This window comes from Perissodus microlepis, chromosome 20 (assembly GCF_051167445.1).
Source record: "Perissodus microlepis isolate ML-2025 ecotype Zambia chromosome 20, ASM5116744v1, whole genome shotgun sequence".
NCBI classification, from domain to species: Eukaryota; Metazoa; Chordata; class Actinopteri; order Cichliformes; family Cichlidae; genus Perissodus; species Perissodus microlepis.
The window spans coordinates 7,686,385-7,702,475 of NC_140480.1; the positions used below are offsets into that span (position 1 = coordinate 7,686,385).

At 41.3% G+C, this 16,091-nt stretch overlaps 2 protein-coding genes across 3 annotated transcripts; both read left to right on the forward strand.

The window, feature by feature from the left end:
* The first annotated feature begins 4,269 nt into the window (after positions 1–4,269).
* On the forward strand, positions 4,270–7,378 carry nsun5 (NOP2/Sun RNA methyltransferase 5). Its single transcript, XM_084917673.1, has 4 exons — positions 4,270–5,384; positions 5,799–6,006; positions 6,526–6,690; positions 7,094–7,378. The coding sequence occupies exons 1-4, from the start codon at positions 4,460–4,462 to the stop codon at positions 7,278–7,280; spliced, it is 1,485 nt and encodes a 494-aa protein (XP_084773799.1). The 5' UTR covers positions 4,270–4,459; the 3' UTR covers positions 7,281–7,378.
* Positions 7,379–8,765: 1,387 nt separating this feature from the next.
* Positions 8,766–14,670, forward strand: LOC146364046 (uncharacterized). Of its 2 annotated transcripts, none has more exons than XM_084917674.1 (7): positions 8,766–9,087; positions 9,452–9,552; positions 10,691–10,777; positions 11,040–11,187; positions 11,565–11,644; positions 12,746–12,839; positions 13,304–14,670. In XM_084917674.1, exons 1-7 carry the CDS (start codon positions 8,976–8,978, stop codon positions 13,711–13,713), a joined length of 1,032 nt encoding a protein of 343 aa, XP_084773800.1. In that variant the 5' UTR covers positions 8,766–8,975; the 3' UTR covers positions 13,714–14,670. The 2 variants fall into 2 exon arrangements, with proteins under 2 accessions (XP_084773800.1, XP_084773801.1); XM_084917675.1 differs by having other exon boundaries at positions 9,022–9,105.
* The last annotated feature ends 1,421 nt before the right edge of the window (positions 14,671–16,091 follow it).

A 16,091-nucleotide genomic window follows, 5' to 3' on the forward strand; every position in this document is an offset into this window, starting at 1 on the left:
AGCTCCTAGACTCAGACTGCTTCTTTGAGTTGTCTACAGTTTTAGACCGGGCCCTAGTGGAAATAGGAGGTAGCAGGCCATGCACTGCTTTTAGCTTACTGTCATATGTGGTAAGCTTGTTACCCATTTTACCCTTAAGGTCTCTAACTTCTTTCTGTTGTTCTTTCAGCTCATTGTCGTCTTTGGATGGAAAGTATTCCGTATTGCTCAGGTCAAATCTCACCTTTTTCCGGGCTATTTGTTCATCCCCATCCTTTCTTTGCTGCTCTGGGGAGGCTTTTTTCTCGACTTGCACAGTGTGGCCGAGCGTGTCATAAAGTCCCTTCAGCTGTTGCAGCAGATCGTCATTTTCTTTTGTCTGTACTGCATTCTTTTGTCGTTGAATGCCAATGTCAGTTTCCAGTTCTTCTATTACTTGCTCAAGCTTAAATACTGCGTGTTTGGACTTTGTCAGAGCTTTCTCAACCTCTTCTTTGTCCTCCACAGTTTGCGTCAACTTTGACTTCACTGTGAAGAGGTTGTCATTTGCAGAGCTAAGCTGTTTCTCGTGTTCTTTCTTTTGTTCTGCCTGCTGCAGTTTGATAATGTCCAGCTCAGTCTTTACAGCATTATAGCTGGTCTTAGCATTGGCAAGGTCTACGTTTGTCTCTTGGAGTTCTTGAGCCTTTTCTTTGATTTTATTCTGAAGTGTCTTTATAGTGTCTCTAGCTGTATAGAGTTCGTTCTCAATGCAGAACTTTGTCTCAGAAAGGAGCACTTTATCAGACCTAAGATTTTCACTTCTCTTTATCTCCAGTTCCAGATCGTTTTCTGCTTTGCTAAGAGCAGTTTTCAGACGGGCTATGTTATTTTCTTGGGATGAAATTTTCTTCCCAGATTCCTGCGTCTCATTTTCAAATTTAATTATTTGCTTAGTTTTAACCTTAAGGCATTTTTCCAGGCGGTCGATAGTAAAACGTTGCCTTGCCAGCTCCTTTATCTGACTTTCAGATTCCAGGACTTTGGCTTTTAACTCTTTCCTCAACGTTATGTTGTTACATTCCTTCTCCCTAAGACATACTTTCAGTTCATCATTTTTCTTTGTCAGTTTGTTTTTCTCGTCTATTGCCCAGCGCTTTCCCGCTTTATACTCCTCATTTTGTCTTTGACACTTTTTAAGTTCAGCCTGTAGTTTCTCTTTTTCTTCTTCCACACTTTTAACTTTCTGTTGACGGCAGTACACCTCCCCAGGTAGTGTAAGAAGCTCGTCTATCCTTCTTTCAAGGAAGTCATTACGATGAATGTACTTCTCATTGTTCTGAATCTCAGTCTGAAGCTGCTCATTTTGTTTCTGCAGTTCTTTAACATTTTCATTTTTTTCCTCAGTCGTCTTGCTTAGCTTCATCTTGAGTTCTTGGTTTTCCTGCTCATTTTGGATTTTAAGGACAACCAGAGATTCCACCTCCTTTTCTTTCTTGTCCCGCATCGTTTTTTCAGTGGCACACTTATTTTCAAGGTGTTTGATTGCCTTACGAAGAGCCCGAATTTTTGCCTCATATTTGTTTGTGAGATCTACATTCTGTGACTCTGCGGACCTTAGCTGGGATTTGGTTTCCAGCAAAACATTTTCCATTTTTTCCATCTTTTCATCTTTGGATTCCTCTGTCATCTTAGCAACCAGTTCCTGTTCTTCTTTCAAAGATGCCTCAAGACTTGAAATCTTAGAATTCTTTTCATCGATTTCCTCAAGCTGAAGCTTTTCAGCTTGTTTGTACTTTTGTATTTCATTTCTGAGCACCTGCATTTCTTTGGACTCGTCTTTCATCTTTGCAACCAGTCCCTGCTCTTTTTTCAAAGATGCCTCAAGACTTGAAATCCTACAATTCTTTTCTTGGATTTCCTCAAGCTGAAGTTTTTCAGCTTGTTTGTAATTTTCTATCTCATTTCTGAGCATCTGCATATCAAAGTAGCTTAGGGAAGTCATTTCGAAATGAATGTATTTAGTTTAGTTTATACGACCTGTTATTCTGTGTTTGAAAAATGATCTACTCAATGAGACGACAAAGTGTTCGCAAGTGGAAACTGAAACCCTACTTACTTCAGAACTATAGCGATCTATGGGTTCAAGGTATGTACTTGGGGGATATTTATAGGATCTGACTCCGCCCCCAGAACTGTCTTCAAAGGAGTTCAAGTGACGTTATCGCCGAACGTCGTGACATTCAAAGGACAGTCTATTATGATGTCATTTTGTTCCAGAATGGGTTACATTTGAATTTGTGTCTTTGCAAGTTTGATCAGCTTGCATTGCGATTTTTTTTTTAGCAGACTTTAGCGATCCTTCTACTTGGCCTGTCTTCAAGTTTAAGGTATCTGTCGTTTCCCACCGTATCCCGCCCGGATCGATCCATTTATGTACGAGCCCATCCGCCCCCGGATCCGTTCATCGGGGCTCATCGCTGCTGTTGTAGTCACTTGTCCGGAGCTAACAACAGCTGTTGAGCTGACTATTAAGCTAACATTATGCCCGCTAGTGTTAGGTTCACGTGTCCTACAAGTCACACTTTTTCTGTGATAAACAGTTGAATTAAATTCTTACAGCGTATGAGAGGCTACCAGCGTCAAAACATTAGCAATAGGTGACAATAACGAGTGCTGGAGGATTTATTTAGTTATTTATTTAGACCCATTTCTTCAGTATAAGAAGCCATACTATCAGAACACCGCAATACAGATACAACTAATACTGGCGAACATCACAAAAGGTACAAGTACTTATTCTGCAGAAAAACTTTCACCATTTGTGCTTAAGAGTATATGAATTTATATGACTACTGCTTATGTTGAAGATTAAGCTCAGTTTTAATATTTCATGTCATTCTATAATGATCATAGCGTATGCAGAGATGACACATATTTTTCCATTTTAATATTCAGCTGAGCATGAATGGAATGTCAGAGTGGTGTCTGACAGTATATATGTATCTTATTATAATGAACATAGTGTATATATGTATGAATGTTTGATTCAAAGATAAGATTAGACATTTAAAATAAATTAATAACAAACAAAAATCTAGCAGGTTGAGCACTGTGTGAACCAGGAAACATTCAAGCAGATGAAAAATATATTAAATGAAAATACTGAGCTCATCGTTGATCAGCTTGGATTGTGTAGATCACAAATCTTTTGGTGTGAATCTTTTTTTATTTAATTTTTATAATATCCATCGTGACTCTCTTTTTCATCAGTGGAACTCTGTCCCAGTCTGCTCCACCACCGGGAGATTCTCCGCTGTCCACGATGTCTTCACTGTGGATGTCAGGGAATACAACACGAGAAAACTTGCAAATATCATTCAACATTGATAGTGCCTCCACAGCTGTGCAAGTTATCCATGTCACGAGCAGGAGTGCACCCCTGTACAATTACAATTGCTTTGCTTTTGAAGTGTGCTTTGATAAACCCATATTGTCCATCTCCTTTTTAGACTAGGTATCAGACCATCTGTGAGTTCAGGCTCAGGTAAGTTGGGACACTTTAGTTATCAATCTTGAGGAAAAGGCTGAATCACATTGATCTAAAGTTTTTAAAGTAAAGAACAAGTTATTAGCAGAAAGAGAAACATGCTCAGCATTTTTTTTTACAGTCTTTTAATCACATGGAGCCAGTTGACCAAATCATTATCATTAAAAATATGGTATTATTCAATAAAGATAGTGGAAAATCACACTTCCACTCCATATCCCCAGACAAAAACCAAAATGGTTATTGTGCACTTTATTGTGCAGACTCAGTACAGAGCATCATCATGTATCCCAAATCCAGAATAGATTTATAGTCTGTGACATCATTGAAGTTGCAACTATCCTGTTTATGCCATGTTTAGAATGAAATGAATCCTGTCAATTGCTACTATTCATATCAATAAATATGTTCTTCAGAACATGCATTGATATTTGCTGTTGGAAAGCACACACAGCCTCCATAAAATCCATGTCAACTTATTTAGTAAAAATATAACTGCATTATCAAAATAGTTTCCACGTTTGCGATGTTTCAGTTCAAAAGTGTTTTAAATCTGCATCAGTGATTTATGTCATTAAATTACCTCGTGATCTTCTTTCTGCAACTTAAGTCTTGCGATTCATGACAAGCCACGCTGTTAAAGCATCTCAAGGAGAGAAGAACATTTGAGGACAACTTGTTTGTATTGGAGCCAGGCACCAGAGGGCGATAGAGACGTTTTCTACTGTCTTTGATCCGGCACCAGTTACTACTACTTACGTCAAAAGAAAAACAGTGCGTCAACGAGTACTTCCGGTGTCATGACCTCTCCTCTCACGTGTGCACGGAGGAAAAGTATAGAAGAAGCTGCGTTTACAGAGCTCAAATAAACTCGCTCGTTGTTTCCTGCCCAGAACTAAAGAAAGAAAAGGAGTGTTTGAGCGCAGTAGGAAAAAAAAACCCTCTTTCGCCATGGCTCTGTACCTGAAAGCAGCAGAGATCATGGAGAAGGTCGAGGGTAAACAGGGGGCTTTGAAAACTCTGGTTTACGACAGTCAATTCAAGAACATCAAGCAGCTGTTCGCTCTGGTTTGTGAGACCCAGAAGTTTTCCTCCGTCCTGCAGGAGATCATCGAGTCCACCAAGCTACTCAGGCATACCAAGCTAAAGATGCCCCTGGCTAAGGTGCTCGTCTACGACCTGTTGATAGGCCAGGGGCTGAAGTGTGGCGGATCCTGGAAGGCCATGATGATGAAGCATCGCTCCAGACTGCAGGCGGAGTTGGCTCGCATGAAGGTGAAGCAGAAGGTAAGCAGGAATGAAGACCTGCTTCCTTGCAGTGTCAAGCACCCCGCTGGAGACCAGTTGCCCAGATATGTACGTGTGAACACTCTGAAGACCACTGTGGAGGATGTTGTGGACTACCTGAAGAGGGATGGCTTCTCCTACCTGGGGAAGGCTTCCAGGCTGGAAGACTTATCCCTGAAAGACAGATACTTTTTGAGTGACCTGCACCTGCCAGAGCTGCTGGTCTTCTCTCCTAAAACTGACTTCCATGACCACTTCCTATACAAAGCAGGCCACATAGTTCTGCAGGACAAAGCCAGCTGCCTCCCCGCTCATCTCCTTAGTCCTCCACCTGGTAGCCACATCATTGATGCCTGTGCCGCACCCGGCAACAAAACCAGCCAGCTGGCAGCCATCATGAAGAACAAGGGCAGGCTGTTTGCTTTTGATTTGGATGGAAAGCGCTTGGCCACCATGTCAACTCTCCTGCTCCGTGCAGGGGTCACCTGTCAGCAGCTGGCCAACCAGGACTTCCTGAAGGTGGACCCCGACAACCCGCAGTATAAGGATGTTGAGCACATCCTGCTCGATCCCTCCTGCAGTGGTTCAGGTAGAGTGACCAGTTATCCCTGCGTTTGTATGACTGCAGTAGGGTTCTTTATAACATCTGTGCATATGTATCTTCAATTTATGACACTTTAGTTTACTTTGAATGCAAAATGTATCATATTTATTTCATTTTTAAACATTGAATTTGTTGTTTATGTAACAAACGTTAGTCACAGATGTGGGTGTGCAGAGTAGAAACTGGAATAGAAACCCGTTTAGGCATCACGGATCCATCCTTCCTCTCTCAAGTTCATGTTTCCCCCTAAGCAGATACTGCAAAACTTAGCTGCGTTTCACAAGTATAAGCAAGAATCAGAGTCCCAGTGTGCAAATAAAGAAACAAACAGCTTAATTATAGTAAAAAAACCCAACAACAACCAAAAAAGCATTGTAATCTGTGTGTGACGGGGTTCAGGTATGGTGTGCCTCCAGGACAACACCTCTGCTGACCAGGAGAAGGAGCAGGCTCGTCTGGCCTCTTTGGCCTCCTTCCAGCTGCGCTGCCTTAACCACGCTCTCAGGTTTCCCAGCCTGAAGCGCCTGGTCTACTCCACCTGCTCCATCCACAAACAGGAGAATGAGGAAGTGGTAGCTGCCTGTCTGCAGCAGAACCCCGGCTTCAGGTAGCAACAGCCTGAAGACATTCAGACTGTTTATTTATCATTTTAAAGCATTCTATTCTTATTTAGCTGTCTAGACGATGAAACCTGGAGATTTTTTTTTATTTTTCTGTGATCTCTCCACCTTGACACACATGCATGTTATAGTAGCAGTACTGCATTGTAGTGTTGTCAATAAAATTGGACATTACAGGTGTGTGAGACCATTTTCAGGACTATGCAATGACACTGACGGCACAAGATTTAAGATTTTCATTAAATGAGGACTGTGACAAAGTGCAGTTAGTGACAGTGAAATAATTTCAAATATCCATAATACATATGTAATGGGGGGTGTTACGGTTTTGTTTGTAAGTGTAGAGATGCAGGCTGAGGTAGCTTTTACAAACTCAAAACATGTTAAAAAAAATGCAACAAACGTTCAGGTGTTCAGTGTTGGGGTTTTCCTCCCTGAGATATGTTATTTATGCCAAACTGGTTGTTAGAAGTGTTATTCAAATCCTTTCGTGTCTCCCCGTCCAGACTGGTTCCTCTGTTGGCTGAGTGGCCTGAGCGAGGCCTGGAGCCCCTCCCACAGTGTCTGCGTGCCAGCACCGCCAAGACCCTCACGCACGGCTTCTTCGTGGCCCTGCTGGAGAAACACAGCGAGCCTGGAAATACAAAGCAGGAACTGGCTGTTCAGATGAGGTGAATACTTGAGTGTCATGTAAACTTACAAAAATAACCTTAACACCAGCTGTTACATTGAGTTATGGCCATGCAGGTCTGCGCACACATCTGTGTGGTTAGCTAACAGTGTGTTTAGCTAAATGGTTTTTAGTTGTGTCTATTATATTTGACTTTCTGTATTTGTTCCCTGTCTGCTCATAAAAACATTGAACTTGTCAGTAATTTTTTTTCTTTTAGGTTAATTCTACTGTAACACTGTCTAGATCTGTTCAAATCTTTGTTTTGGGATAAAACACGATTACCTGATCAAAGTAGCTATGCAACTTATTATTTTAATGTTTCTCTCAGCAGTAGTACTGCGGAAGTTTCCTGTAGTGTTTTTAGATGAGTAGGTTGACTCTTGCTCTTTACTCCGTCACAGCGGCCCAGAGGTGAAACCACGCAATCTGCCTTCCTCTGAGAAGAGACCTGCAGCTTCAGAAGAAGACTCTGAAGCTTCAGAGACAGAGGACAGACCACCTGTAGGAGGACAGACTGGCAGCAAACCCAACAATAAGAAGAGGAGGAAGAGGAAGAAAAAAAAGAAGGGGGCAGAAACTGCAGAGTGAAATTTAAAATTGGACTGCTGCACAGTTCGTCTGGATGAACAGTGCTGTTGATTTCTAATTGAGATGTAACTGAAAAGTAAAGATACTTTTTATTTTTACGGCGTCACATCTGTGTGTTATTGGTGTTGCTTGTTTTCGAGATATGTTTTCAGGTATTTTAGTTCCCTCCAGCAGGGGGCAACAATCAGCAGCCAGCTTGCCTGTAGAGTGATTTTTATTTCCGGTAAAACAGCGTCAGCTATTGGTGGAAACGGTGGTCTGTTTTGTAACTGTTACCAAACTCTTTTGTAACTGATAAATGTTTCAAATTCACGGCGATAAGCGGTAGTGATGGTAAATTTGATTCTTTTTACTGAATTGAGTGTTAATGAGTCACTCACCAAAGTGAATCGGATTTTTTGAGTCATTTGATTCACTGAGTCAGTTGACCAGAGAGTGCAAAAATTTTACATTTTCACTCAAACTTAATTTGTTTCCCTTTTCATGTAAATCCCACTGCTAAGATGAATGATTCAAAAAAAAAAAAACCAACAACTATTTTATAGAGAAAAAAAAGAGCAAAAACATTTCTAAAATTAAGCAATTTCCTATCAAAATTGCTTAATAAACATTTATTTTGTTTATTTGTATTTTATTAGTATTTTCCTTAAGTGTGTCAAATATATATTTTCTCATCTAAATGTCCACTGCGCTGTGAGCCAGGGGGCGGTAATGCGCCTTAACATTGGTTGCCAACCAAGAAGAAGAAGAAGCTGTGAGTCAGGAGGGAGGGGGTGAGTGAGTGATTCGTTCGCTCGCTCTATGATTCAGCACAGGAGGGAGGGGGTGAGTGAGTGAGTGATTCGTTCGCTCGCTCAATGATTCAGCACAGGAGGGAGGGGGTGAGTGAGTGAGTGATTCGTTCGCTCGCTCAATGATTCAGCACAGGAGGGAGGGGGTGAGTGAGTGAGTGATTCGTTCGCTCGCTCTATGATTCAGCACAGGAGGGAGGGGGTTAGTGAGTCCTGAGTGATTCGTTCGCTCTTTGATTCAGCACAGGAGGGAGGGGGTTAGTGAGTCCTGAGTGATTCGTTCGCTCTTTGATTCAGCACAGGAGGGAGGGGGTGAGCGAGTCCTGAGTGATTCGCTTATGCTTACGATTCAGCACAGGAAGGGAGGGGGTGAGTAGCTCAAATGTGTTGTTAGCATGTTAGCAGCGCGATGCTACTCTGAACCGAGGAGCTATTTTCTTGATGTGAGCTTCTACTCAGGGTTTTTTCTTCCAGTTCAGAGCAGAAATGCTTTTGTTACGAAACTGGCTGTTGTTTTTTCCCCCCACAATTTTAATTATAAGCTAGATATATTTCTACTAATGGAATTAGTTTGCTAAAAGCAACAGGGATGAGTCAGTGAGTCAGTTGGGCTTGTGAATCATGATTCACGAGTCAGTAAAGTGATTCTCGAGTATTGAACGATTCGTTCACGAATCGAACATCACTAATAAGCGGTGACCTGCAGTGCTGCGTGCCGGCTTTGAGTCCAGCAGGTCTTTTGGCGTACACGGAGTAACACGAATGTATTAGTACCGGTTAATGCACGACACCGCTCCCAGCAAGGACACTTATTAAAGTTGTCCTTTTTCTTTTATTTACAACTGGGGAAAAAGTAAGACGGCAGGCCGCCTCCAGCAGCTTCTCCCCCGGCCCTGACAGCAGAATGTCCTCGGTACCCAAAGTGACACTGTCCGGAGGTTTGGAGATCTGCCGGGTCCTGAACGGGATGTGGCAGGTGTCCGGGGCGCACGGAGCGGTGGATAAAGTCAGGGCAGGTGAACAGTAAACCCCGGGTAGCTATAACTTAAAAAATAGCTAGGTGTCTTGATTTTTATTTTATTTTCGTATGCTTCATTCATTAGTGACTTTATTAGGTACAGTTATAGTGCAGTTTAATACAATAATCCTACAATAAATGAAGCCCTCATGTAGAGTTGTACTGTTGGTCTATTTTAATTGTTCTGGGATAAATAAACAATAATAGCTAAAACGTATCTGGGCAAACTAAGGATGATAATTAAAGCTGGATTGATACACTAGAAATGATTCACACTACTTCTCTAAGCTCCACCACGCGTCGCCTTATCTGCGCTACTTTCCTCCTTTTCTCTGCTTTGCTCTTTCCTTTCATGTCTGTAGTTGAGGCCATGCAGGAGTATGTAGATGCTGGTTTAACCACATTCGACATGGCAGACATTTACGGGCCTGCAGAGGAAATCTTTGGACAGTTTAACAGCCAGGTAAGTGTGTATATACTGAATTCAGTATTACTTACACATCGCCAAATCACCACAGCAGTTACTTCAAACCACTTTATATTGTAAGGTAAAGGCTCTAAAATATTAGAAAGAAACCCCAAGAATAAAATGACCCCGTATGAGGGAGCACTTGGTGAGAGTGTGAAGGAAATCTCCCTTTGAACCGGAAGAAACTGCAGACAGAACCAGACTTGGGGAGAGGCACCAATTTTTTGGGGGTGAGGGGAAGACCATACAGTATAATAAACACCCTACAATATCAGAAAGAAACCCCAGCAATTACACAATCCCTTATGAGCAACCGCTTGACAACAATGGGAAGAAAAAAGCCATTTTAATTTGAAGAAACCTCAGTTTTGCCAACCATTTGCCAGCTTTATTCAGTGTGCTGGAAGATATCAATACTGGTAAGTTAAACTTGAGTGAGGAGGGATGGGGGACTCTTACTACTGTGATGTTTAAAATCTGATGTTTACACGGTTGCAGTTGGAGTGATGTACCGCAGCGTGTTTGTATGTGTGATATTAACAAGGAAAAGATGAACTACAGAGAGCAGAAAGGGTAGAGCAGGGTTCCTGATTTAGAGACAGAAACCTGTGTAATTTTCTGTCATATGCTGAGAATGAGTTATTTGACAGTAGATAACGACCTTGCCTTGGGAGATCTTGACAGGACCTTGTCAAGTATTTTGTAGGAAAACACAATTACATCAGAATTTAAAGATAAGAGATAAAATAAACCTTTAATAGTCCCGCACGTGGGAAAAGTTTTGTGTCACAGCAGAAAGTGCTGATTTTTTTTTAGCATTGGTTATTCACAGAGGTGCAGATACTTGGCGTGCACTTTAAGACACTCCCACACTCACCAGTGCGTGCACTCAGGTCAGTTGATGCAATATCAGCTGATGTGTTGTGGCAGTCTGATGGCATCAGCCTTTGTTAGCTGTTCACCTGGAATAATGTGCAGATGACCGGAAACTCCATACAAAGAAAACCCATCCACATATACTATTTAACTCTTCCACCCTTAATTCAGAATTAGTGTGTTCAGTCTAGCTGTAAAATGTAACCCCGCTCAGTCACTGGTGCTTTTTCAACTTTTATCTTTGTTTGATCTTTAGCTGAAGTCCAAATCCTCTGGGAGTCTCAGCCCGGCTCTGCAGGGTTTGACTAAATATGTACCAAGACCTGGACTGATGGAGCGCAAGGTGAGCCACTCAGCAATGCTCAGTCTGCTGTGCTTTTAACAGTGAGACCGGTTTTATCCACTAGAGAGCAGTGCATGTCTTTATTAAGAATCAAATCATAACCTCGCCAGTATTTCTTTTCTGTCTTTATCTATACGAATGGCTTGAAATAGATACAGTTAGGTTTGATTCTAGTATCAGTCCATAAAATCCAGCACTCAGCTTTGACATTTTTTGATGTTTCTGGGAGAAGAAATCAGCTGAACTCTCTCTGTTCTTGCAGGTGGTGGAGAAGGCGTTGCAGCGGTCCATGACTCAAATGCAGGTGGACACCCTGGACTGTGTTCAGTTTCACTGGTGGGACTATGGGGACAAGAGATATCTGGAGGCACTGGGTCATCTCTCTGACCTGCAGCAGGAAGGAGTCATACGTATGTGCGCTGTACTACTAAATGCACAATTTATAAATGAACGGACAACATATGATTATAATATAAACTCATAAGTTTTTATGAGTGACAAAAATGAATGACAAAAAATTGCTTTGCACTCTGGGAAACTCTGAGGAGAACAACATAAATGTATATAAACACAAGAATTAGACTCTTTTGGTGGCTAATCATGGTTTAATATCAGCGTGCACTTTGATATAGATAGAAAAACACATACACACAGATTTGGTTTTGACTCTTAACAACAAATCTTGACTAATGTGTGTCGTTATTGCATTGCATTAAATCTTGACTACAGTACCAGAGGTGTGCTGGTTTCCAGACACACAAGTTAAGACTGACTATTTTTTCCTCAGGTGAGCTCGCCCTCACTAACTTTGACACACAGAGGTTGGAAGAGATCACCAGCAAAGGCATCCGCATTTCTAGCAACCAGGTAACCAGTGTTGGTCAAGTTACTTGAAAAAAGTAATCAGTAACTAATTACTGATTACTTCCCCCCAAAAGTAATCCCGTTACTTTACTGATTACTTATTTTCAAAAGTAATTAATTACTTAGTTACTTAGTTACTTTTTAAAAACACGATTTACAACCTGAATAGGTGATAAAGCGATAGATCTTTCAGCCCAATTCTACTTTTTCTACATAATCCATCATACAAAATGTAATCAAATGGAAAAGTCTCCTTTTTTAAAACTTGTTTTATTAGTTTTAATCTTTTAACTTTATGCATCAAGCAAAAATTTAATTATATGCAACATTCTCTGACTGGAAGAAATTTGTTTAATATTTAAACCTATTTTCTGCACATTCCAGCACATAAAATAATTGGGTTTTTTTGTGTGTGTTTACACTCACTCTTTCAAATAGATGCAAGTAAAACACAGCAGAAAAAAAATAAAGTCAAAGACTCAGCGGCCCTTTTGCTCTATTTTCACCTGTAAAGCAGGAGCAGGGTAGGCGGAGGTTTACCCTGGTGCAGGTGTGCCGCAGCGGTCAGTGAAAGAATCCGCGAGTTTCTCTGTGAGTTTCCCATTATGTCATAGCGCACTCGGTGCTTGCTTGGAAGTTTAGGGTTTTTTTTCGCTGTAAAAAGAAGTTTTCTTCCCACGCACAACGGACGCTAATGTTTTTGTCACTTTTTATGGAATCAAACTTAAAGTAAGGTCAGTACTTCCACGCTTTAAACACTGCAAGCTCATACTCGCTCCCGCACTCGATATATATCCATTGTTGATCTGCACACAGCTGTTACTGTCATGAGACATTCTCGCAAAAAAATCACGGTTTTAGTAACGCAGTAACGCAGCGTTCCTACGTGAAAGTAACGGTAATCTAATTACCGTTTTTGCAATAGTAATCCCTTACTTTACTCGTTACTTGAAAAAAGTAATCGGATTACAGTAACGCGTTACTTGTAACGCGTTACTGCCCATCTCTGCAGGTAACACATCCCTCTACGTGTGAGAACACTGCTTCTTCACATTTAGGATAGTCTTCCTCTTCTCTTTGTGTTTAATGTGGCCGTCTGTGCAGGTTCAGTACTCGGTGATTGACCAGCGACCTGCAGCCAGGATGGAGCAGTTCTGTGTGGCCAACAACATTAAGCTCCTCACTTACGGCACGCTCGGTGAGATATAACTCCTTTATTTGCATGCAGTCATCTTACATTAGCAATATTCGACTTCAGTCTCTCTTCAGTAGACGTTACTTCATCTTTAGTCGTGCGAGTTGTGCATTAATATTGTTGTGTGGGACTGTAAAATGGTGGGTTTCTGAGATGGAGTCAGATGACATGAGGACACATCCTCTTTCTCTGTCCCTTGCTTTCATTTTTTCCCCTCCCACCTTCTATTTTCTGCTAACTTTCCCCCCTCTGCATCCCATCCTCCTCCTAACCACTATGGTCTCCATGTACACCTCTTTTCCTCCATCACTTCTCCCCTCCCTTCATGTTTTCCCTACCGTTTCTTACTTATCTCCATCCTTCCGCCCCATCTGTCCTCCCTCTTCTCCCCTCTCTCCACCCTGACACTTTTAACTCCTTCATCCACCCCCCTCCATTTCACTTACATCCATTTTTTCTTGGTGCAGCTGGCGGTCTGCTCTCTGAACGCTATCTCGGAAAGGTGGAGCCTATATCTAGGGCGGAGCTCTACACCGCCTCCCTTTCCAAGTACAAGAACATGATCAACACTTGGGGTGGCTGGAGTCTTTTCCAAGATCTCCTCGACACCTTGGAGACGGTAGCTAAGAGACGTGACTCCTCAATAGCCAGCGTGGCGATGCGTTACGTGCTGGACCGGCCTGCAGTGGGTGGAGTCATTGTGGGTTGCCGGCTAGGCGTCGCAGGGGCGGGGCAGCACATCAGTGACAGCCTGCGAAGCTGCAGCTCTGACCTGCAGCTGACGGCTGAAGATCTCTCCGCCATCGAAGCAGTGACACAACACTCCAGGGACCTCATGGCGATCATCGGGGACTGTGGGGACGAGTACAGGAACTAAGGAGGGAGGGGGGACTGACTAACTGGATGTGACAGATCGCTGCAGAGGAGGAGGAGGAGGAAATAAGAGGGAATAGAAAGATCTCCCACAGCACATGGAAAAGAGAAAAAAAGCAATATTTTTTGGTGTTTTTAATGAATTTTTTCTTTGACTTTTAAAACCCTCCACCCCCCAAAAAGCAACCTAAGAACCCCTTTATTTGGAATAATTTCCCCATTTTATATGCCTAAACCACTGATGTGTTTTAAGAAGCTTCTCCTTGAATGCAGTCGTACTGAGATACTCAGTTATACATTCAAGTGTCAAGTGTGTCCTTAAGCCTTAAACATTCAGAGAAATTTCTCTTTTTGTATCTCCTTAAAATAAATGTATTTTTCCATTAGCTTTAGTAAATTAAAATAAAGCTAAAGTTGCATCTTGCAATGAACATAGGACCAAAATATATGAATGTATGTAACATATTCTATTTACTCACAGGGTGTGGTGTTCAGTGATGTGTAAGGATGTAGAGTAGCCTGGAGCACTGTTGTAATAAATGAATTTAAGACAAAAGCATGTAATTAATCAAGGAGCTCTATCATTTGGACTTTATAATAAAAGATAAATACTTATTGCAAATTTAGCAGTGGAAGAAGTAACCAGGTGATGGATAACTCTGTTATTTCTTGTCAACAAAATTCATACGACTCCCGATTTTCATCAGAAATGTATGGGGAATTATGCTTACGTGTGTATGTATGCACATTTTCTTTTTTCAAAATATTTTGAACGATGCTTTTGTCATGTACCTGGAAAGACTAATGACAGGGAAGACGAATACGGGAGTGCGATAATGTTATTTTATGTTTTCTTTTTTTCTTTTTTATTTCTCTTCTTACTAAATGACCTTTTTTTCTTTCGGATGTCTATCATGTTCACGAATGTCAATGTGAAGCAATAAAAATAAGGAAAAAAAGACAGAGTGTGCTGCTTTTGTATGAAGGATGATGAAATTTTGCGTTTGTGGTGTTTGAAGAGTTAGGGCATAATTATTGTAAAATGCCTGTGAATAATCTGTGTGTGCGCTGCATGACTGAATTTTATTTTGCATGTATTTCGCATGTGTGTTTTGAAAGTGCTCAAGAAGCAGCAATCTAATGTGACAGGAGGCGACCGCCTGTGGTCAACAGTACGACAGCGTTCCAGAGAGAAACAGCCAGCCTGTGTGCAGCCACAGCACCTACAGTGTGTGGAGAGTGTAAACATACAGCCACATACTGTACTTGCACGCACGCAGTCTGTCAGTGCATTTCACTTTGCTCCCTCACACACCCCCAGGTGACACACTCTGTCCATCTCAAACACCAGACAGAGTCGTGCGGCGCTATAGGAGGCCAAAGGTGATGAGGTCCTGAAATTCAGTGTAGGATTGAAGTCAGGTACGAGGACGGGGAGGATCTTATTGTCTTGTTAACACCAAAGCAAAACTTGCATTCAGTGTTTGTGGGTTCAAGAACTCTTTATCCAAAATAACACTTATTTATGTACTCGATTAATATTACACTGTGATCACAGATGTCTTCTTCAGGCATTTTAATTTTGAATCTATAGGTTAGGATACAATAAAGTGTCGGTATAAATAGGCAGTGTGTTGGAAATCACTTAAACTCAGTAATTATTTGAATAATACAGAAAGAATGTATATTATATATTTTTGTGTGTTTTTGAACTTTGAATTTTCAGAATTCAAAGAAAAAACTTTTGAAAACTCATTTTAAATATGATGTAAGCAAGAAGTGTGGACATGGTCATGTTCAGATTTTGAGATGTTTTTTTCAAGAAGGCTAAATTAAATCTTTGTTGTCTGCGTGTCATCCAGTCTTAATGCTCAGCTGCTGCTTAATCTTTCTTACAATCTAAATTTCATAGTTTAATGACTTTATTGCAGTTATGAGTAAATCTGAATTAAGTTTATAACAAACATACTTCTATATAATATATATGCATCTAACAATATCTCATGCAACAAAAAAAACCCAAATGTTTGACAGCCGCACTCTGATAGTTCCTTTATGCTGTGGGCTGCATTTTTCTGCCATGGTTTAGGTCCACTTAGAGGAAAAACTCACCACAAATCAACAACCCCACAATAGGAGCGGTCTCTTCACCCTCATCCATAGGGCAAATGGCTTATCTAATGCTTTAAGAAGCATAAAAACATGCGACACATATCCTCACGTCACATTAGATGACGCTGGTGCTCCATCACTCCAGTAGTCTTGTAGAATCAACCCAAAGCTGTTCTGGGGAAACACCACATTTTTCCTTTAATCTGTCACCTTGTACGTATATAAGCCAGCCAGCTTAAATCTTTCAATGGGCTGTTAAATTATTCACAC

Coding starts and splice junctions, on each gene's coding strand:
- nsun5 (XM_084917673.1), top strand. CDS start 4,460: ATGGCTCTGTACCTGAAAGCAGCAGAGATCATGGAGAAGGTCGAGGGT. Junction 5,385..5,798: donor TCCCTCCTGCAGTGGTTCAG/GTAGAGTGACCA, acceptor GACGGGGTTCAG/GTATGGTGTGCCTCCAGGAC. Junction 6,691..7,093: donor GAACTGGCTGTTCAGATGAG/GTGAATACTTGA, acceptor ACTCCGTCACAG/CGGCCCAGAGGTGAAACCAC.
- LOC146364046 (XM_084917674.1), top strand. CDS start 8,976: ATGTCCTCGGTACCCAAAGTGACACTGTCCGGAGGTTTGGAGATCTGC. Junction 9,088..9,451: donor GGTGGATAAAGTCAGGGCAG/GTGAACAGTAAA, acceptor TCATGTCTGTAG/TTGAGGCCATGCAGGAGTAT. Junction 12,840..13,303: donor CCTCACTTACGGCACGCTCG/GTGAGATATAAC, acceptor TTCTTGGTGCAG/CTGGCGGTCTGCTCTCTGAA.